This window comes from Condylura cristata, unplaced genomic scaffold (genome assembly GCF_000260355.1).
Source record: "Condylura cristata isolate star-nosed mole 26May11 unplaced genomic scaffold, ConCri1.0 scaffold00011, whole genome shotgun sequence".
NCBI lineage: Eukaryota > Metazoa > Chordata > Mammalia > Eulipotyphla > Talpidae > Condylura > Condylura cristata.
In genome coordinates this window covers 34,634,571-34,657,435 of record NW_004567112.1, presented here as the reverse complement: position 1 = coordinate 34,657,435, position 22,865 = coordinate 34,634,571, and the positions used below count along the sequence as shown (strand labels likewise).

The window sequence follows — 22,865 nt, the reverse complement described above, 5'->3', positions numbered from 1 at the left end:
ACAATCTGGGCTTTGAAGATCACAAGAAAGCAAAGGTCATGACCCAGAGATCAAAGTGACAGAAGCCCACAGAGTAATTGCTGGTTACCCTCTGCCTAGGGCCTTGGTCTGTCCTGTGGGTGTATTGTTTGCAGCGAGACTTCAAACATGTTGCCGGTGAGCTGTGAGGAAAATCAGCTGGCCTTTGCCAGTTGTCAGGCATTCATTAATGCTGTAGGTGAGCTCACCTCGGCTCATTAGAGTGAGATCATTGTCATCTCTCTGAGCATCTGGAGTTATTCCGCTCACAGTGTTTGTTCATTACTCTTTGGTCTTTATTGACTGTTTCTCACAGTCCTCCTTTACCTGGAGGTGTGAGGGGGGTGGTTATATAAGGAAATTGGAGTAATAAGAAAGGAGGATATAGAGGTATTTATTGTAAATTAACTTTGAAGCACACAGAATTCAAACAAGTGAAAGCTTAAGAGGCTTTAAACATCATTTAGCCAGTTCCCTTCATTGCACAGATGGATCATCTCAGAAAGGCGGCAAAGACGGAATCAAGATTACACAGCAAGATCAGCTCAGAATGTGAGCTCTTCCTTTGCCCTGTTAGTTCCAGGCTTTCCATGATGGAGACTGACCCCCTCATTAATTTTCTTCTCTCCCCCCCCCCACATACACTTTAAAGCTTCGATCTCTTTAAATATGCTACATTGAAGCCACTGCTAACTTTTAAAAATTAATCAGACACATTTAGCTGTTGATCAGTGCCTTCGGTCAGCATGAGGTAACCAGCGTTTCCAAATGGGGTTGATGTCATCTAGTCCAAAGCAAAGAAGTTTGATGGTTTGTTGGCGTGTTCACCCTGTTCTGTTCAGCTTTGTGAAATACTGGAAACAGCTCATGGATCACACGTTGCTGCCTTCGGAGGGCTGAGGTAGGGTGTCAGTAGCTTGCATCATGCCTCCCTCGCCCGCATGCATAGGAGCAAGGAGGAGGCAAGAAATAATGGGGGGAAACACCAAATGCCATATGGGGAAGGGAGTAGGGAAAATGCTATTGACACTACATCCCATTCCCTAAGGGACCCCTCACCTTCCATATCTGGAAACTTGGTATTTTGGGGGTGGAGTTTCCTCAAAGAAAGAAACGTGGCTGCCCACCCCACCAGGAGACAGTGTTGGTCCTGCTCAGTTTTTCTGTGATTGTAGGTTTTACTGGGGAGCCACCAGCTCTCCCAGGGTAACAGTTGCAGGAAGGAGGAAAGGGACTGTTCCTTTTACTTTGAAGTCCAGATGAAAAATGTCAGAGGTTTGGGATTTGGGCAGGAAGAATTGATTTTGGAGCAAAAAAGCAAACAAGAAAAGTTGTTTTGATGTTCTTTTCTCCCCCTACCAGTTTTAGGTCTCTTCTTAGAGAAGAACCTTAAGAAAATGGTTATGTGATGAGAAAATGTGAGAAGCTCTGCATGTGGGTCTCACTTTTTGAGAATCTTTGCAGACAGAGGCAAATGGGTCTTTAAACACCTTCCCAGGATCCCTGCTCTCGATAACCTCACCTTCCATATCACAGTCAGAGTGCCCCTGACTTTCATCTTCCAGCCCAGGGCTTTTACTGAGTCACCTTGGGAAGGTCAGGAAAATTGAAGTTGCCCTTTGGAGCTAGGGACGTGAGACTTGGAACTTAGACGGATCTCTTTTCATTAAGCAGTGCCCTGGCTTAACAAGCAGTTTTATAAATCTGAAGCTGTCTCCGGGTGTCACAGGATTTATAGACGGGGGTTTCAGCCATAAAGTGGTTTATGATGGCTGCCTTCTGTGTTATTAGTAGCTGTCTCTTCCTTCAACCATTGCTGTTTGATAATAGCCTTAAAACACCCAGAATTACTTACCTGCAAGCCCCATTCCCGATAGCCCCTGTTGACAGTCTGAATAAGTTTACTGCCCTTTTGTTGTACTTTACCTTCAAAACAAACTGATTGAACCATCAATAGCTCGTGGAAGCTGACAGAGGCATGTCATCTGGACTAGCCCTTGTGATTGCAGGTTATCTGGGGGAGTTAACCTTCCCGCATTGTTAACTGAAATGTTTTATGTACTATGCAACTTTAGGATACGGCTGTGATAACCCCAGTAACTAAGTAATACATCACGGTAAAGAGATTTTGGTGCAACAAATAACCCTGGATTAAATTTACAAGGGTTGAATTGATATTGTAAAAGCCTTCATTCTGTGGCTTAGGGAATCCTCTCGTATTTTTATGGCAAACTTGTATTGTACTCCGGATGGAAAATGCAGCTTTTGACACCCTGACATGACCTAAAACAAAGAGAAATAGATTTCCCAAGACCATGATGGCCCAGGCAGGCAAAAAGCCCCCTGGCTTATCACTTGACAGCAAGGCTTGGAGTCAGTTGCAAACCACCCAGAGGCAGGCAGGTCTGGCAGAAGTGGTTACTGGCTGGGTGCTGTGCGCCACAGACACTGGGGCCCCTCGAGAACCGGGGAGAAGACCCTTCGCCACCTTCCCAAATTCTTAGTCCCTAAACTGTTTTATGGTGTTCATTCCACTTGGACAGTGATTCTCAGCAGGACCAATCTGCCTTCCTTGAGAACTTCTTAGAAAAGTAAATTCCAAGGCCCCATTCCAAGCACAGTGGATGTGGCATGGGCTCAGCAATGGGTTTCAGCAAAACTCCAGGAGATGCTGATTCTTGCTCATCTTTGAGAACCACTGTGCTAGAACATTCGCCCTTTGAGAGTAGCCACATGGTCTGTTTTGCACAGCACCTTCTTCTCAGTGCCTGCACAGTTTCTGGCAGGCAGTAGCTGCTCAATAATTATGTCTGGGCTGCATGAATATAAGAGTGAGTAAATGAAAGAAGATGTTTCTAAGGGAGGACCTTTAGACCCTAGGCTGAATCTCAGGCTGGATGCCTCTTTGTATTCCTTCCTAGCGTCTCTGAAACCTCTCCAGGTTGCAACCATTTGCAAACCCCAGGTTGGTTATCAGGATGGGAATTAAGTCATCCCTAGTTTCAGGGGTCACTGGCAGCCTATTTCGTGGGTTGTTTCCTCAACAGTCTAAGAAGAATACTCTGAAAAGAGCAGCTCTTTGTTAGCTAAAATTTTTAACTAACTTAAAAGCCAGCACCTCTTTCCCTCTCTCTCTCTCTCTTCTTTGATTTCAGGGCTGTGATCCAAAGTGGGGCAAAATGACAAGGTGCTGTCTGTTGTCACCGTGGTTCCTGCCAGCCCTATGAAGACATCTTTCATTCCATCATTAAACACTGGCTGATTTTCTAATACTGATGTTTTCCTCACCTGAATATTCATCTTTTCCCACCCTACACTTAGTGGGTGTCTTTACTCCTTTGAGCGTCACTCCTGACATATTGTTTCCGTCTGTACATGTCTTTATTTGAAAGAATCTGTTGTCATCAAGACTTTGCTGCTATAAGCAGAAGATGGAAGTCTTCTTGACATTGACTGAGGCCAGTGGGGGTTTCCCTGGAGGTAATAAAGGTCATCTCAGCCCTGTGTAGAATTTTTCTCATGTGGGGTAAACTTAAGGGGTATTTGGAGAGGAAAGGGGAGGCACAGGGAGGAACAGGAAAGAAAGTCATAGATTGAGGTCAAATTGAAAGCAGGAAATTAACAGTCAAGTTTCTAGGACCTCAGTCTTGGAGAGTGGGCATTTCTGGGGAGGAAATGTATACTTCTAAAGAATTTGAAAGTATTTCACTTTAAAAATGAGTAATAGAAGATTATGCTGGAAACTTCTATGCTGTTGTCTCTGGCATTGAGTGATCAGCTAAGTAGCTAAGTCTTCTCTCTGCACAAGCGTGTGAATTCTCTTGGTAATGTGAGGCCACCTTAGGGGTGTTGGATTGGCCTTGGGGTTGTCTGAACTTGGAGATATACTAAATACCCCAGAAACTGTCTACAGAGAAAAACCTAACAGCTTTGGATCCCTTCAGGATTAGGTTTTTTGAAGCCTGCTCGAGGTGTTTTGTTCCTTCTTTTCCTCCACTAGCTGTTAGTTTTCAGTCATTTGATGTGCAAAGTTAGATCCCTTTCTTCCAACACTGCTTCCAAAACAGCTTCTACCTGGGATCTGCTCAAGAAATATTTGTTCAGCTAAAATGAACTTATATTTTACTGAGCCCCTTCCAATGCTACTTTCCTAGATGGCATTGGAGTGAGCAAAATACTAACTGTGCCTTCATGAAGCATCCACTGTAGGTAAGGACATCAAATGAACACCAGTAAAGCAATTGAAAACAAACAGTTGTTAGGTAGTATGGTGCTGACCTTGTACCCTGAGATTGTGAGAGGATGAAAGCATTGTGGGCTAGAGGTGCAGAAGAAAACTTACTGGGATTGGAACTTGGAAGATGAGTGAATATTGAGGAAACTGGATACAGGAAGGTAATGATAGATTCCCATGGAAATAATTCCAGAACTATCTGCCTGAGGGCAGTTTATCACAATGAGTACCAAAGACTTGCCAGAGGAATGATGAGTTTATGTATTTGTTGGCCTATTAGTATCCCTTCAAAACCAACTTCTTTCTCCTAGGGAAAGATACTCTTCACAATGTTAATGTGGAAGTAACTGAGTGCTGATAGGAAACAGGGGTCATCAGGAAGCCTGTTTGATTTTCAATGCAGCATTTCTCAGCCATATGTATTCCTAAATTCTATCACAAAGTTTCTCAAGTTATTACAATGTGTCTCCTAGTTTGTTGTCCTGATGGACAAAATTTAGGGCTCCTATTTCACCTTCAAATTGATCATTAATTGTTATTAATTATTAATTGTTATTTCAGAAATGAGAGTGATACAGATGACCCACAGGTATGGCAGTGACATAGTGATTTGATCAGGTTATAGTATAACTTATGAGAACTTCCCATTTAGCAAAAAAGCTGGGTTCAGTATTTTGAATGTGCAGAGGAAAAAAATACTGATATGATATAATGGTTAATTCTGTGTATGTGCATTCTATCTGTCTTTGAATCAGTAAACCCATTAGTGTATGTTTTTCAAGTTCAGTTGTGTGTCTTTATAAAATATAATAATTTACATCCCCCAACGAGCAATAGTTCATTGCTAAGTTAAGAGGCCTCTCTGGTGGCCTAGAGATTAACCCTTAGCACTATCACACTCCTACTGCTATGGCCTGAGTTAAATCCCCAGCCAGAGAGATGGCCTACATGGCATAGCAGACCTCTCCTGTCTCGCCTGCTGCTCCCCTCAGCAGTATTATTTCAGTAGGTCTGCTCCCTACTCTGTCTCTGGTGAATCACCTCCCTGCACCTGTAGCCACACCCCAGATCTTGTATGCAAAATAAATAACTTCTTTTAAAAAAAGGTTTAGTTAAGCAGTAACTAAGATTTAAACTTCTGAAGACCTAATTTTTGAGCACCAGTAGACTGTATGTGTCTTTGAGGGTGTTACCCCAACCTTCATGAGTAGTTTCCATCTTTTGCCTTCCAGATACTTTGTTCTTCACAAGCTGCCCAACTTGAAGTTTCTAGATGCTCGGAAAGTAACCAGACAAGAGCGGGAGGAGGCTTTGCTCAGAGGGGCATTCATGAAAGTGGTGAAGCCCACAGTAAGTTATCAGTTATGGATTTCTATCTCATCTCACTGGTTCTTCCTCAGTGCATGAAGTTGTCCTTCTCTGTGTTTAGATCACAGGTGGGATGCTCCAGGTTGTCATCTAAGCATACACTGTTGACATGTAAGACTGGGGATGAGCTGATTGTTCCTGTGCTCAGTCTTAAGGGGACCTTATTTGTAAGGTGATTTCAGCCACATAATTCTTTCACTGTACATAGCCTATCAGTGAGACTTCTGGGGATTATTTCCAGTCTCCATAAGGATGGTTTGTTTATAATATGGGGTGTCTGAAGACCTGAGTTGAAAAATGAGGAAGAGGAAAATAATGGGTATTTACTGTTCTCAGATGAGTAGGATTCCTCTAGTTACTCAGAGTGTAACCTCTGAGTAACCTTCTGGGTACCACAGGGAAGGTGTGAAGAATGATTTTCTTTCTGCCAGAGGTGAGGTCTTGACAGCTCTCTGAAATATTAACAGGGAAGTTCACTTTTTCTGGGTTGGCGTGTGTACCCTCCATGTAACTCCTGGAACTCATGGGGTTGGTGTTTCCTCACCTTTCCTTGACCAGTCTGCATTGAGGCTGTGGAAGTGAATGTGGTGTCATTTGAATGACAGAGTTGATGGCTTAGGGTGATTTGGCTTTGGGTCTTTGATTCAGACCGAGGGTGATATTGAAGAACATGGACAACTGTCCCTTTCGGAGGAATTTATGTCCTTCAGTGAAGTCTGTGGCTAGGAAATGGACTTGGTGACCTCTGGTTACCTCTTTGCTCAGCCATCAGGGCTTCCGAGGTTCCACGGAGCTACACAGTTACTTCCTGTGGGATCCTAGCTTGTGTGTTGGGAACATTGGCCAGTATTTCCAGAGGCCCAGTTTTCTCACTTACTGACTTAGAGTACTCTGCACGTGCATTGGAAATGAATAAGAGGGAAAGAGAAAAAAACAAACAGAACCGAAGCAGAAAAATGAAACCTCTTCCATCAAGTTACTCAGCTAGCAGCAGACCTCAGGCCACTTTCTTTCCCTGAATCCATGAGGTGCAACTTATTTCCCGTTATGCTGTATAAAATTGTTAACAGTTGTGGAAATATATGATATGGAGGGTGTAATACTGGCAGATAAATGTATTGTTACCTGTTTCAGCATGTGGGAAATTAATTGAGTGACTCGTTTCATAGCTATTAAAGTGTTAACAGTTCTCCTTTATCGAGACAAAGGTTTGATGTATTGCTCATGACTGCCTTTAGTTATTCTAGCTTTTGTAATTTTGTCTAAATGAAATAATTTATTTCTTGGCCTCCTTTTTTTAATATATATATTTTTATTTTTTATTTTTGAGGGCTGAAAAGATTTCAGAGAAAGTCAACATCACCAAACCAAAAAGTACAACAAATGAACTGTTTATAATATCTTGGCCTCTTGCCCATCCTACATTACTTGCTTTCATGTAACATATACTTCATAGAATAGGTCAATATTTCTCCAGTTCTCATTGTCTTTGACACAGGAAGCTCTGCATTGTCACTGGAAATATAAAAGGGGACTAAATATAATACCCATCGTCTCTGAATGGGGTGCTCAGGAAGTACTTGCCACTTTCCTATGGGTCTTTGTATGGAGATGTGTGATTCCTGACATAACCCTATAATGAAGAGGGAAGGGAGTTTTGGGTTATTCTACAGATGAGGTAACTCAGGCCTGTGGTCAGTAACTGGATGCCCCAGGTTGACTAGCTGCTCATTGTGGAGCTCTTACTTGTGCGCATGCGCGTACAGAGCTTTCCACTTGGATTTCTTCACCTTGCAGCAGTGAGCTAAAAATTTCCCCTGTGCATCTGTCTGTTCAAACAAAACCTCATAGGAAGGCCTAAATAAGGAAAACAGGTGAAAGTGGGGCTGTTGTGTTGGAGCAGAGATGGTGGGGGAGTTGAAATCCTCTCCTGCTGTTGAAAGTGAGGGGGTCTGGGTCCTTGAAATCCAGTAGTAGCTGGTTCTCTGTGTCATTAGCAACCTCAGCAAAAATGCTCTTTAAAGCTCCCAATTAGTTTCTAATCAATTACAGAATTAGCTCCTGTCGGTGTGATTGACTCTAATATCCTTACCAACTGAATTATGCTTGAAAATATCCATTAATTACTTAAGGAGGGACAAAAATACTTGACAATGCTTAGAGCCTTTCAGGTCTCCTTTTGTAGAGTTGCATGGTTTCCAAACTGGAGAGGACTTCAGAAACACCTGGTCCATCCTCTCATTTTATGAATGAAGGAGCTGGGGGGAGGATGTACACTCCTGAAGTGGCTGGGTCCAGGAGAGTCAGACTACGACCAAATACAGGGCTGTGAGTGCACTGTTTATGCATGACCTTTAAGCACAGTCATGGATTTCTCTGTCTTTCTGGTTTTGTCACAAACTGTATGCTGGTGTTGAATGGCAGGCAATTCCCTTTTGTCTGTTGTTTTCAGAAATATGCACTGGTACTTCTCTTGCAGTAGAAAGAAGGCAAATGAGCTTCTTGCTGAATTAATAAATGGGTGTTCAAAAAAGCTGGCTGTCGCCTACTCACAGTATGTACAGACATGTGTTTGTTCCTATGCAGGTGTGTATATATGCCTTCTGTCTCTGTGTATATATACATATGTATGTTCTGGGAGGTATGTGTACTCCTGGAGTCGACTTCTAAGTGGAGAGCAATTTCCTCTCTGTGAATTGCCGACGCTGTATTGAGCACACTTGGTGAAGACCTATTTTTCATAAAGGAATCCGAATCTCAAGTTGGCTTCTGGCTCTTCTGAAGCAGAGGCATCCTGTTGTGCTTATTCAGCAGAATGATGCTCTGATGGATGATCAAGGGGGCCATGATTTGAGGAGCTGGTTTCATTTTATTCCTGACATAAAGTATTTGGGGGAATGGAAAATGCCTCTCCAATCACAGCCTTTGCCTTGCAAGGAGGGAATGAACGGGCAGTCTGGGTGTTCTCAGCTGATGCAAATGCCAAATTACTTAGGAACTAATCACGCCCCAGTGTCACGAAGGTTTCGCTTGGTTCCTGGTGGGCCCTGGCACTTGAGTGTGAGTTCTCACTTGTTTCTCCCATAGTGATTCATTTCTACTTCAGTGCTGGCTTTTTGGATTTTGTTGTTTAAAAGCTGCCTTCTGTCTGAGTGCTGATTGTTCTCAAAAGATGCTGTCACTCATTAGGATGTGTTAGCTAATGTTATAGTAACTGCTCCCGGTGACTCTGTTGTGTGTGTGGGAGGGGGAGAGGGAGGAAAGAGACATTAATTAATGGACCTACAATAGCTAGGTTTCACTCATTTCCAGAATTTTAAAGAAACTATCTCTTTGTCAAATATTGGCCATTAAATCTTGTCATTGGCAGTGCAGCTGGATGCAGAGAAGGTTGATGCCCCAAAGAAAGGCCTCCAAAATCATCAGACTATGACCCCCCTCTTGCTGCACTAGGAAATATATATGAAAGCGGCAGAGGTCTGTCCAGGAGGGCTTGTGTGTGGTGGGTGTACCAGGCGTGCACATTAGAGCGACGGTTCAAGAGCCCGACAGTCAGAATTACTTAATTATGTCCTGGCTTTGTAATTATTCATCCCTGTTCTGGCAAAGAGCACCGTTGTCATTTCTTTGACATAATTATTTAAAGCTGAGTCCTCTTGTTTACAGGCACATATATGAAATGGGCTACTGGCTGTTTAATCTTTAGAACCTTAGTGGAGTGATGGGCAGAACAGCTCCAGGGCAGCTGAATCATAGCCTGGGTGAAAGTGGGTTGGGCCCAGTGTGTTCTTGTTTGTAATGGTGGTCATTGTCTACAGGCACAATTAGTGATAGCTGCGTTTGTGTAGACATGTCCTTGAAAATGTTTGATTCTTTTTGTGGACATGAGGGGTTTTCTAGTGTGTGGTGCATATACTTCTGTAGCTTTACAGTTTATATATTGTTGTGTGTTTGTAGGCACTGAAGGGGTTCAGTGTTTGTGGGAGGATAAGAAGACAGACAGAGGGAAGTGTGCTATGTTAAGTGAACAAACTTCTAAGTATGTGTCAAATAGCTTTCCAAAGGTTAAATAACCTCTGATCACTGACTTTCATGACTACATTACATGTCTGACTCTTGACCCTGGAGTTGGGTACTAACTCTCCTGGGTGCCCTGGGTTTCTTCCATCTGTGTCTCTGTTTTCAGATCTCCTAAAAAAGGGGAAATGTAGGATAAATATGGAAGCATAGAAAAGCTGACACTTCACTCGGATGAGGAAGCAGCTTACCCATTAGGATGTCAGCTCCATGAGGGCAGGATCTCTGTGTGTTCCATCTGCTGCCGTCTCCAGAGCCTGGTCCTAGGGAGACTCGGCCACTACTGCCCCATGAATAAGGGAAGGTGAAGGGTTCCTCGGTGGTGGGTGGAAAGTTGTCACAGGCATGTGAATGGGTCATATACAGTATTATAAACTCGTGTGGCTGCAATAAAAATGAAAAAAAAAAAAGCCACGTTTGGAAGAGCTATCATAAGAGAGATTTTTTTTTAATTGCTTCAATATGGTCCTCTGGGGGGGGGGGAAGGAAAAAACCTTTGGCTTGAGAAAATGTTATAATTTTCATCCATGCATTGACAAAGAAGAGAAATTCTGAGCTGCATACTTGTTTTTTCAAAGGTTGGCGTGTCTTATGGCCACCATAGTCCTGCATGTTGGCTTTCCTGTCAGGTAGCATTGCTGGAAAGCAGGGTGTGAGCTGAAGTTGTGCACACTGCTTGTTACACTGTTCAAGGTGTTCCCTGAGTTCTCTCAGAATCCACTGGCTCATATTAAAGTTTAGAAAATAAAAAAGAGTCACTTTACTCAGTATCCAAGTTGGGGTAGTTCTCAGTCTGTGTGCAGTTAAAATGAGATTTCCCTCGTCTTAGTGGCTATTGTATTTTCTTGGTTTATACTATCAAAGGAGCACTTCCTGGTGGCCTCTTGGTTTATTTGTTTTTCATGTTCTTTGCTGATTGCTACCTATTTATAAAGCACAGTGTGTGTGTGTGACTTTCATATGTCTTCATTCTGTCCAGTCAACAAACACATAAAAGGTTATCAGGAACTACTTCCACATTGATTGCAATTACTGACATTTTTTTCTATTTTCAATATTTTAAAGAATATATATATATATATATATATATATATATATATATTACATAAAACTAGGAGGTGACTCTAAATAACTATTGTCAGTCACAAGTAGACTTGATTAAATAGATAAGAGACAATATATATTGGAAATTCTCAACTGTGCCAATATTCAGAAGAAAACTAAAAATGCCAGCTGGTTTTTAGTTAATTCCAACTACCTGAATATGTGTGTGTTTTATGATTCTTTTCTGTTTTCACACAGATGTCTCCTGTCTAGAGACATATTCAGAATTCTATTTTCAGTTACTTTATAGTAAATTTTGAAAGGAAGAAAAATTTTTAATTAATTTCTTTTTTGGAACTGCTTAGGCAATGTGTTTAACAACAACCCCAGAAGCCAAAAATTTGTAGTTTGTTTGTTATTCATTCTTATTCCTGATTTCACAAGTTGCCACATTCATTTGAGGGGGAATCACTTATGGATTTTTTTTTTTATTTCTTCATTTTTAGCACCATTGCATCCTATGTCTCCAAAAAATGCTTTCAGAGTATTTCTCTGTGAAAGTAACTGCTGTCACTTTTCATTCCTCTGCATTTGGATAGCAATTCTGTGAAGTCAGAGAAGGACTGTTGTAGGAAGATTGTGTTTCCAGCGTGTTGGCAAGGTTCTATGGAGGGAGAATCAAAATCTGCAAAAGAGGGGAAGAAAGCAAAACAAAACTGCAGGTGTTACCAGCAGCCTGTCAGAACCATTTGCAGAAACCCCTGGGGCCTTACCATATGCTGAGCAAATAGTAGGGCCACTCTCTATCATGCCCAAGGTCTGGTGAGATACTGTTGTGTCATTGGCTTTGATGACACTCCAATGACCCAGATCCACACCGTTCCTCTCTTTGGCCTGCAGAATTCTCACTTTTCCCCAAAGGTATTTGTATAGATACTTGCCCTAGAATATCATCGAAGTAAATTTCATTTTATGGGGAATTAGCTAAGTAACATAGGATATATTGTAGAGTCTCTGGGATCTAAGACTTTGAAGAAGTGTGGTAGACTCCATGATTTGCCTACCATCATCCCTTTGTCTCTTCCTTTGCCTTGGCTTTCCTTCTAAGGGAGGGCTACAATTCTCCATCCCATTGACTTTGACCTTGGCCTTTTGACGCTGACCAATGGAATGTGAGAAGAAGTGACAGCATGACAATTCTGGAAAAGGCCTTATGAGGCCCCATGTGTTTCCAGTCATTCCTCTTATATCTTCCATTTGCTATGAAAACAACATGAGACACACATTGAGCAGATCTGAACTTGACCTGAAGCCTGAGCAGAACTACCATAGATGTGTGGTACAAGAAAAGAGCTTCTCATAAGCTCCTAGGATTTTTGAGGAGTAGTGTTGCTGTAGCAGCCTGGTTAATAGATAAGCCACCCATCTACATGCCCTTCTCTGATCCTTCCTTAGCCACTTGAACCAAGGCTCTTAACTAGGACAAACTTTGTAGCTTAGTGCCATAATGATAGTATTTGGTGTCACCACACCAACTTCTGTACACTTTCTAGAAGTTTAACTAATTAGTCCTTAAGACCAAAGGGCCAGTTGACTGCCTATGGTGCATTATCGGATATATCAAAAATTTTCAGATATGTGAGTAAATTTTCAGCTCACATGTATAAAGCATCCACTGTGTTCTAGTTATTGTACCAGAGATTTAACAATCTTATCTCTTTTTCCTTGGTCTTATATCTCTGCACGAGGAAATAGATGATCTAGGAACTTATATACAGTAAAGTAGTATAAACTTCTTTCTTTGGTTGCCTAGTCCCCATGCCTTTTTCCACTGTATATTTTAATTTTTTTGAACCAAGGAACAAAGGTAACCTTGGAGTTTCTGCACTGGCCACTGTGTACTTAAATGCCATTAAGCAGGCATGGAACTATGATGAAGGCAGGAAGATCAGGCCACCGAAGGGAGCCAAAGGTAATTTTGTAATTTCTGGTTTTGACCTGTGATCCCTCCCTCTAACCCACATTGATGAAATGCATGGGTTTAGCAGAGGTATTCAGATGCCAGGCTGTGGAGGCTGCTTATTAGACCAACTTGGCAATTTTCCTTTAGGACAAGGAGGAGAAAAGTTTGGACAGCACCCTGTTTGGGCCCCTGAGTATCTGGGAGAGGATGTCGTAGTGTTGGGTACACAGTAGGTGCTTTGGATGTCTCTGCAGAGGCAGCTGTTGAGCTGATGCTGCTCCATCTTCAGAGCCAGCAGGCCAGGGTTGCTCAGAAGGCCACTGCAGGAGTCAGGGACCAGGCTGAGCCCCTCTTCTGGAGGCTGCAGGGGGGCCTGAGTGTTTCAGCAGCTCAGTTTCTGGGATGAAGAGAAAGTCAGTAGATCCCGGTAGACTCATCTCCTGGCAGTAGGTCCAAAGCATTTAAAAAAGTCTTTTGACATATTCCTACCTCCAAGACTCTATCAGTCGCCTTAGACTTAAGGAGTGAATTTAACGTTTCTTAACCAGGCCATAAAGAGTTCTGATTCTTGAAATCTTTGAGAATGATTGAGATGGAGACTAATAGTGCATTGTTTCTGTGTTCTTTACATTGCCAACTTGATGTTTTCTTGATTTTCTTTAGAAGACAGTTTTTGGCATTTTTATTTTGCCACTTAGGTTTTTAAGAAAAAAACTGTTTTAAATTAAACATAAAGGAAAACAGATAGAAGCAATGTTTTTTAAAGTGGGTTCTCAGAGAACAAAGTTGGGGTGCTGACTTATAGTTACCCACCTTTAAAACTACCATCATCCCAGACTGTGTGCAGCTTCAGGGAGCACCCTCCAGTGCCAGATGTGCTGGTGAGCTTGAGTAACACCTTTCCACCACTTGCCCACACTATACATTGGTTTTTAGTTTTTAGCTGGGTGATTCCAGGCCAGGGGTGAGGCATGGTCTAGAAGTTCAGGGGCAGTTTGTATAGGATCAGAGAATCAAGGCCAGAGACAGATCTGAGAGGGAAAGGGTCACATCCCGAAAGTATCAGTGCTCCTAGTTCTCAGGCAGACCACGGCTTTGTTCTCCAGCCTCCTCAACAATGCACTTCCCGAAGCTCTGCCTGGCTTAGAAAATCACTCTGGGGCCACAGAAACATCACATGGCAGACACTGAAGCCTCCGTGAGATAGACATCCTAGAAGGAGGAAAGACTGCAGGAGAGGTTGGTTCTTGGACAACCTCACAGATACTAGGCCACTAGGGAAAAATCATGGGCATTGTTCTGAAGTTAAATTTGATTACATGTTAACATTATTTGTGATTCTATGGCTAAGGGAGAAGGAGAAAATGAGGATGGGATGGTCCTAATTTCTGCTTGAGTTCTGGTTATTTCCAAACTGCCTGCAAGTAATAGCAGATGTACTAGTTTGCAAGGGCTGCCATAACAACATATCACAGGCTGGGTGGCTTAAACAACAGAAATTAATTTTCTCTTAGTTTTGAAGGATAGAGCTCTTAGATGAAGATTCTGGCAGATTGGTTTCTTTTGAGGCCTCTCATGTCAACTTGCAGATGACTGCCTTCTTGCTCTGTCCCCTGTGGCCATCCTCCTGTACACAGGAGTCCCTGTTATCTCTGTCCAGATTCCCTTTCTTCTCAACATAGTTATATCAGGTTAGAGCCTATCCTAATGTCTTCTTATAGCTTACTCACCTTATAAAGTTCCTTTCTCAAGTATAGTCACATTCTGATATCCTGAAGGTTAGGACTTCAATTTTTTTTTTTTTGCCTGGGGGCATGCATGTACTTCAGCTTTTATTAGCAGACAAGAAGTGTAAAATTTAAGAGGAAGAGATAAGAGAGAAAAATGTTGTATTTAGTGATGAAAAGGCTGTCTCTGATAACATTTCTTATTGTTTTTGTTGTTCCCAAATGCTCAAGAATCAAATCACAAGTAGGTGTTGGGAGAAGTGGTAGGATAATCTTTGTTTTTTCAGTTTGAATGGAAGTAAACATCTTTACAAAGTTTGATTGAAATAAAATTTAGCCTGTTTACCCGGATGTGTCTCTTGTGTTGCACAGGGTATCATCAGGTGAGTGCCCAGTAGGTAGGCACAGGTAACTAGCAGTATTAATAGGTGCTCTAGTAATGGCATAGTAGACTTGGAAGAGCCTGATGCTCAGAGCAGAAAATCTGCTCATTTAACAAATTTCTCTTTTCCCTAGAGATGCTCATCTTTTGTGAGGACTAAGAAGCAGCTATTTCTTGTGATAAGGGAGATTTTTTAGTACGTTTCTGTACTTCCTGCCTTTTCCTCCAGAGAGCTTATTTCTCCCTCTCAAGACCTCCAGGGAAATGCAAGTTCTCAAATAGTTGTTGGATTTGGCTTGTGAGTTTGTTTTCGCATTTCTATTGTTTTCCTCTCCTGTGGTCACCATGTCTAGCTTATGGGATGCAGATGCAGACCCCCCCCCCCCAAGTACATCTCCTCCTGCCCTCTGACCAGGCACAGTACATAAGTGTGAGAGGGTAGGGCTGCCCTTGGGGTCCCTGAAGGCTGGTGGTACAATTAGCTCTTTTATTTGGTTTTCTACTCCTTACAGTAGAGTGTCTTAGATTAACAGACAGGGCACCATCAATAATGCACAGATGCTCTGTAATTGGGGCTTCCTTTGATGTTAATTTAGCGGAGTTCAATGCTATTGTCAGTGATAGCAATTACACTCAGCCTTTTCACCAAGGACATTTTAGGATAATTTTATTTTTCATGTGCATTTTAAAAATATGGCAGTAAATTTTGAGCTACATTACCTGAATTAGAACTCATTATTTCTTTTCAGTGGTGAACTAATGCTCTCTGTCTAGTCTCCAAAGCTTATATGTATGTATATATATGTGTTGTTTTGAAGTGGAGAATTTTAAGTAGGGCTTCTACTTATAAAGCTTTAATTTGTGAGTGAAATTTAGAAGTGAGTGACTTGGTTTTTGTTGGCATGTTGAATTTTCAAGGAGGCTATCTGGCTTAGCGACCTTTCCCGTGTTTTATTAGGCCCATTTTTATTCATTCCTTCTACTACCCAACCTTTACTTTGGTTCTTGACGTGATTCAAGGAGTTGCCTCCAGCTGTTTTGGGAAGGTCTAAAATCGGAATTTATTGTGGCTATTGTATTCCATGGAAAACCTATGATTCTTACTTTGCTCATAAACTGTTGTCAGATTTGCTATTCCCTTTGGGGACTAGCCTCACTTCAATTGAGGATTACATTTATATTTGGGTTAAAAACCAAACTTGTGCTTTCTAGTATATGCTTCTCCAACACTAATACAGGGAATGTAGCCCTCTTTCATGTTTGTTATGAACATTAAATGAGCTAATATATGCGAGGAGCTTAACTCTGTGGTTTCAGCCTTATGCTGGTATGAAAGCAACATCCATTCGGTAGAAAGCATACTTTCCATTTTCATTGTTGGCATTCTATTTTTCATGTTCAGTAAAGTATTCGAGACTAAAAGAGATTGAACACTTTGTGATAGAACAGACTTTGTATTATTAATTGACTTGTTCACCTGTAGGCAAAGGGAAGCATCCTGAGCATTGTTCAGGTTGGTGAGGCAGAGTTAGGATATTCAGTAGGTTAGATGGATAAATGCATTTTTTATTTAAAATATTTTCAGCATATGATGGCATAACTGAGACATAATGCCTTCCCAAGTAGAAGGAGACTTGTATCTACACAAAATGTTCCTAAGGCTTTTGTTAAGCTTCTGTTTCCTGATTCGAGTCAAAGTCTCGAAAGAAAGGATTATGGGTAGAAAAAGAGAGCTTTCCACTCAACCTAGGTGCCCTAGGCATAGGGTATCCCCACATATTGCGATGTAGTGCCTGTCATGATGGTGGAAAGAGGGAACCAAGGTACATAGGAGGCAATGAGGAACAAGTAGGGTGTTGAGAGAGAGGGGTGTTCATGGTCTCCAATGAAGACCGGAGGACAGTAGAAAAGCAGCTGGAGGGGACAGCTGAGGAGCTGAGAAGACTCCTCTCAAATCAGGACAAGGATGCCTGGTGCATAAATAAGCCTTTAAGCCCTTTTGTTTGGGTGACCTCAAACTCAACTCCCTTAATCCGCTTCCAAGTCCCTTGGCAAATCTGGAAATCAAGGCTGATGTTTAGATCCTGGAATTTGTCATTGGAGTCAGCCCCCATCTGCCCTATAATAAAATGAAGAAAACTGGGGAATGAAGTCTGGGGGGCTGTCACACTTGTCCCGAGTATATTAGATCATCTCTGGATGAGTTTTAAAACCCAAGGTTGAGCCATCGGAGTTCCAGATTGTGAGGAAAACTGAGATCTGTGTTACACAAAGCACATTTGAAAATAGAAAAAAATCTGTTTCAGTTCAGTCTAATTTTTTCGTTAAAAGAATCTAATTTCTGTACTCATTCTGCTTTTTAGTCATGGGATGTTTTAGAAAAGATTAAATTACAATTTTCTTTTTATTCCTCATGTTCAGAAAAGCCTCATACCAACTTGTGACTTCTGTAGTTTGAGACTGCAGAGGCCTCATCTGAACGTTATGAATTGCGTTTGCTTAAGTAAAAATGGGCAGGGTCAGAAAATAGACGAAGAATGGAAAGCTTTGCTGCGCTGCTTCCCCTCCCTTCTTCTTTTGGGCATTATATGACTAAATGTGCAACTTTGTTCACATAACTGCTACAAACAGTTCACTGTGTAGGCCAAACGCTCTCTAATGCAGTAAAATTAAGAAATAATATGCTTTGAAAGTGATTTATGAGTGTGGTTAAACTGCCAGATTTACAAAGAAATAGTTCAGATCTTGGGAAGCCTCAGGAGTCACGTCAAAAATGAATTTGACCATGATTTAAACTGCTACTTTTCTTACATGACATTTAATATGTGTACTTTGGAGGCCCATATGTCTTTAATAAAATAGCATTAAGTTTTAAATATGATATGAATGCAGCCAGTTTCTAAATTCATAACCTTTTCCACCACTCCAAAATGCTAACCAATAAGGGAGTCATACTTGCAATAAAACATAAACCTTAGAAAATAGCTTTTTATTAAAATGGTTAGACAGTTGGCAGCTGGGTTGCAGTGTAATAAATACTTACAGCGTTGTGGGTTTATCAAACATTGTTTACCCTGCAAGTAACTGGGACCAGACAACTAATTATAACCCCTGCGCTAGAGCAGTTCATGGTGAGTCCCCCTGAGTGTGTGGAAGAGCAGAACAGTTTTGTTGAGATCCTTGGAGAAGGAATGCAGAGATTTGGATTCTAATCCCTTTCTGCCACTCAAAGGAGTATGGCCTTAGGCCAGTACTTCCCTTTTCATAATTTTCCCAGTCTCTCTCTTGCAGACAGTATATTTCCAGGCAGGTTTGTTGTGCTGATAAAAAACAATTGCTTCCAAGCCACCTGACACAGTGCCTGGCATATAGTGGGGGCCCAGTAAAAGAATGAATGCTTTTGAAAAACTCCTTTATTAAAATGATGATTTAGGCAAGCAAGATGGTAGGGTCCTTTCCAGCAGTGACATTTTATTACAATTCTGGGATGGCCATTAGAAAACTTAAGCCACTTAAAGATTGGTGTAAGCTTCACAAAGAATGAATAGGAACCTCTCAAATGCATTTGTGCATGTCAGAAATGACAGGAAGACATATTTGGCTCAGGGGGAGCAGAAGCTGTGCTGGAAGACGGTGTCACTTAGCTGTTCTTGTAAAGGAACATGGGCGGGAGGTGAGAAAGGCAACCTCTTCCTGCCTTTTGGGCTTCTCATTGATAGAAAATGTGAGTGCTTCTGATAAACTCTATGGTAACACAATAAAAGGTCTGTTAAATGCTGCAGCTGAGTGTGTTTGTGTATATGTGTCTCTGTGTAAGTAGGTAGCCAAGACCTCTAAAACTACTCTAGAGTAGTTTTGAAATAGGGTTTCCCTATCTCCTTATTTCAAGTGCCTTCTTTTTTTTTTTTTTTTTTTTTAGGTTTATTTATTTATTCGTACAGACCTGGGGTACAGGCCAGAGATGCGGAGGGTGAGAGGATTCACCAGAGACAGAGTAGGGATCGATGAAGGCAGATCGATGAAGTACACTGCTGAGGGGAGCAGCAGGCAGATCAGGATCAGGAGAGGTCTGCCACACCATGTGGATCTCCTCCGGGGCAGGTGGGGATTGAACTCATGAGGAAGTGGCTTAAGCTTCTTTGTGCTGTGCTTTAACCCGCTGCACCACCAATTAGGGCCTATTTCTAGTGTTTATGTGACTTTCAGAGTTTCTAACGAAAGAGCCAATCTGCAGATAATCTGGTTGTCCTTGTAACCAAATATTTCCACTTCCTTAGCAAGGAATTCCTGAATTGCCTAAAAGGGGAATCGTCAGCTATATTTGATTGAGTGTGGCCTTTCAATGTCAGTGCTCAGCCATCTATATGGTAGTCAAAAATTAAAAGGCCCAGGGTCCTGTTAATTCATTAGGTTCTATTTTATTTTTGTAAGTATTTTATTTTTAGTGTTAGGATTCCATTAAGGAAAACTAACAAAGAAAAGCTTACCTACATGCTACCTCTGACTTTTCTCTTTGTTCCCTTTCAGGCCTTATCCCTTTCTGTATGTTTTTTATATGAGCTTAATGCTCTTGTTTTAAAACAGATTTTTCTATTGTGCTGCATTGTACTTCCCATTTTATTCTTTCTATGCATTTTGAAATGCATATCACTGATGACCATATCATTTTAACAACTTTTCTACACTTTATGTATTACACAGCTGGGTGCATGTGTGTGTGTGTGTGTTTAAATTATTAGGATAATTTTCAAGGGATGGACTTACTGAATTATGGGGTGTGGCTAGTGAGCAGTTTTAAGCTCTATATAATGATAGCTAGTGTCATTTTCAAGTCGACAGTCCTGTGTGGGTCATTGTACCTACTAGGGTTGAAGGAAGAATGCGGGTCAAAAGGGACACTTAATATTTTCGAGGCTGTCTTTGCTAATGGGTTTTGCAAAGTCTTATTGGTCGGTTTGGTTCTAGGGGAAAGAGTTAGAATCTGTAGGAGCTCCCACAAAGCATGCATTGACCTGCTAAGTTGTGGTCCTAGAGAATTACGGGTTCCCTAGAGCATCCCGAAAATTATTAACAGCATGCAATCCCTATCAGTGTGAATGTGCCTTTAGACTGTTAGCCAAATCTTTGCATAATACCAATCATTCTACCTATAAAAGCACAAATATGTTATTGTTCTCAATTGGCAATTTAATGCAGCTTTAGGGAGGAAAAAAGAGAAAAGAAGATTACAAGCTGGCTGATCTTGCTTTTATTTCTCTTAAATCTATCCACACTTCTCGGGGGTTGTACTTGTTTAAAGATTGTATGCAACTGTGCAGTCTGTGTGATTTGGAAAGCAAATCAAACTAAATATGAAGTTTTCAGCGTGTGCTGTTTTTAAAGGATTTCATGCATTTATTTCAAATATACATTTCTTCCTGAGCAGTGCTAACCTATAATCTTTTTCTTGTTACATTTCTTTTTTTTGGGAGGGAGGCCGAGAGGGTGACTTAGTTTTGGAGTGGAAGGTTCTTATTAACATCTACCTCCTTCTTGTGCAGCATTATTCACAGCAGAGCTATTAAGGCTAATTATTTTCAGGTTTCTATCAAAGGGGAATATTTGAGCTGACAAAAAAAAGCATTTATTGGGAAGAAAAATGGCCTGTTTAAATAAGAAAGAGATCATTATCATCTGCATCCTATTCCCCCTCCCAGTTATTAGTCTGTGTAGGGAGGAGGCCAGGAGACTCCTTGAGATTCTGTGAGAGGGGGGGTCTGGGAGGCTTGTTTTCACTGAGATGCCTCCTCCAAGAAGGGGTGGAGCCTTTCTGCTTCATCCTTTGCAGTCTACCTGGCCTGCTCACTGACCTTGGGGCTGGTCTCAGTCTGTTATTTTTCTTTTCTCTGGATGAAATTCACTGACAATTGGCATGTAGAGGAAAGAATATTGGTTGAGGAGCTGAGTGGATTAGTCAGCAGAGACTAAAATTGCTTTAACAAACAGCTCCTGAGTCTTGGATCTAAGTCATTCTCAGCCACTGAAGGTTTCTGGATGGGAGCTGGGAGTTTCCAGTCAGTCATGGACCTGGGCTCCTTCTACCAGGTAACTGCAGTTTTTCTCCAATTTTGGAGTTCTTCACTGATTCTGTAAGTGGAGCAAGCAAGAATAAGAATGTGGAAGGTTGCATAGAATGAGCAATGGGCCTGGTTTGGAGGTAGTAACACATTGTCAAGGCCTCCATTCCACTGCCCAGGACTTGGCCACATGAACACTCATAACTGCAAGGGAGTTGGGGAAATGCAGCAATTATGGACCAAATTGTGTCCTTCTAAGATACATATGGCTTAAACCCTAGCCCTTAGTACCTCAGAATATAGTCCTATTTACAGATAGAAGACTGAATTAAAATGAGGTTTAGGGTGAGCCCAATCCAGTATGACTAGGGTCCTTGTAAGAAGAGAAAATTAGGCACAGAGAGCCCTGGGGTGCACACACACAGAGGGATGACACGAGGCAGCCAACAAGAGAGGCCATAGGAGAAGCCAGTACTGCCAGAACCTTGGTACTGAGCTTATAGGCCCAGGAATGTAAGGCAAATAAACTCCTGTTGTTGAAAGCACTTGGCCTGTGACATTTGTTATGGCAGTGCTAGCAAGTGGTGCAGCGGCTTAGCTGAGTGCCCCCAAAGAAAAGTAAGTGTGTTTGCTGAGGCCATCTTTCTACATCTAGGTGTAGAAAGAAAATGAAGCTATATAGTTAGCTTTAAATGGTCCTGTATCTGCCTGATGAAGATTTTACTTGGTTTGCTTTCCTTTATACCCCACATCACTAAGCTCTGCCATACTTCCGGGAGCCAAGGCATGACTTGGAACCACATTTGATCTCCTGTGTCTATTTTTGCGAATTGCAGGGGTAAGCCCCAGGACCAGAATTTCCAACCCAAATCTTAGGGTAAGAAGAACCAAGCCAGAGAGAGGAAGAAGGACAAAGATCTGCATATTAACATCTCCATTCTGTGTGCCATGCTTATGCTTTAGGATAAGGCCACTTCCCTTAGAATTCATGATTCCCCAGAGCTGTTTTGAGAGGAAAGCTCTATTTTCAGTTCTCTTTTATTCAAAATAGACTTTCTAGCAGGATGAAGTTTGGGGATTCACTACAGACAGCTGGGGTTCATCAAGCCCTAGGAAAACAATGGTGTATTCAGTCTTTCTGCTATCTTTCTCCTGTAGGGCGGGTTATCTGTCTTTGTCATAGCTAATGGCAATTTATGGTATCCGTTACCCCTGGGAAGGAAAATACTCATATTTAAAAAAATGTACTGAGGCAGACTCTTCTGGGTCAGAGGCATGGCCATGCCATAAGGAAGGAAGGAAGTAGAGTTTTTAAGGTCAGAGCTCCTCAGTCTTGACTGGGAGGTTGCCATGTATTTATGCTCTTATTACTGGAATTTCTCAATTAAGAGGATCTGGATGGAGTCTTAAAAGTGAGAAGCTAAAGTGAGGAAAGCAAAAGAAGCTATTGATAACTTCTGCTTGTCAGGGCACTTTTTAGTTTTGTCAGAGAGGTTACATTGATTGTCACACAGAGTTTTAGATGGGCAGACACATGGATGAAGCTTCGGGTAGAGAACATTATCAGGCCAACAATGAAAATTAAATTCCCCAAATTCAAGATTGGCTTTTATCAAACACTTTGGTATACTTGACCAAGCTGTATACTTGACCAAATTTGTTCTCTCCTGTGTAATTCCTGCGCTAATTCTAACTCTTTGGTGTTCTGTTTAGGTAAAGACAACCTACAGTTGCTATGAGACAACAAAATATACGACTTTTAGGAACCTTATTGGGGCTGTGCATTCATGGGAGGAGAATAGGTCAGTTGTCAAGGGTAAGAGAGAGTGTTAATGCATAGTTACTTCTATCACTTCTCATTTCAGTAAATAGCCATAAAAGAATTTTCAAGTGCATTTTGTAGAAGACTTTCCCACTCATTTCCCAAAGTTTCTACTCATTTAATTCTAAACCCCAGTTTTTCATTCATATTATCCACCCACCCACCCACCCATCC

General features: G+C 41.6%; 1 protein-coding gene across 1 annotated transcript in view; it reads left to right on the top strand.

Annotated features, from left to right (window-relative positions):
* LOC101635977 (chromosome unknown open reading frame, human C10orf11) overlaps nt 1–22,865 on the top strand; it is a 911,709-nt gene that overhangs the window by 527,698 nt on the left and 361,146 nt on the right. The window contains exon 5 of the mRNA XM_012723508.1: nt 5,485–5,602. Coding sequence (XP_012578962.1) covers nt 5,485–5,602 — 118 coding nt within the window. The remainder of the gene's footprint in view (nt 1–5,484; nt 5,603–22,865) is intronic.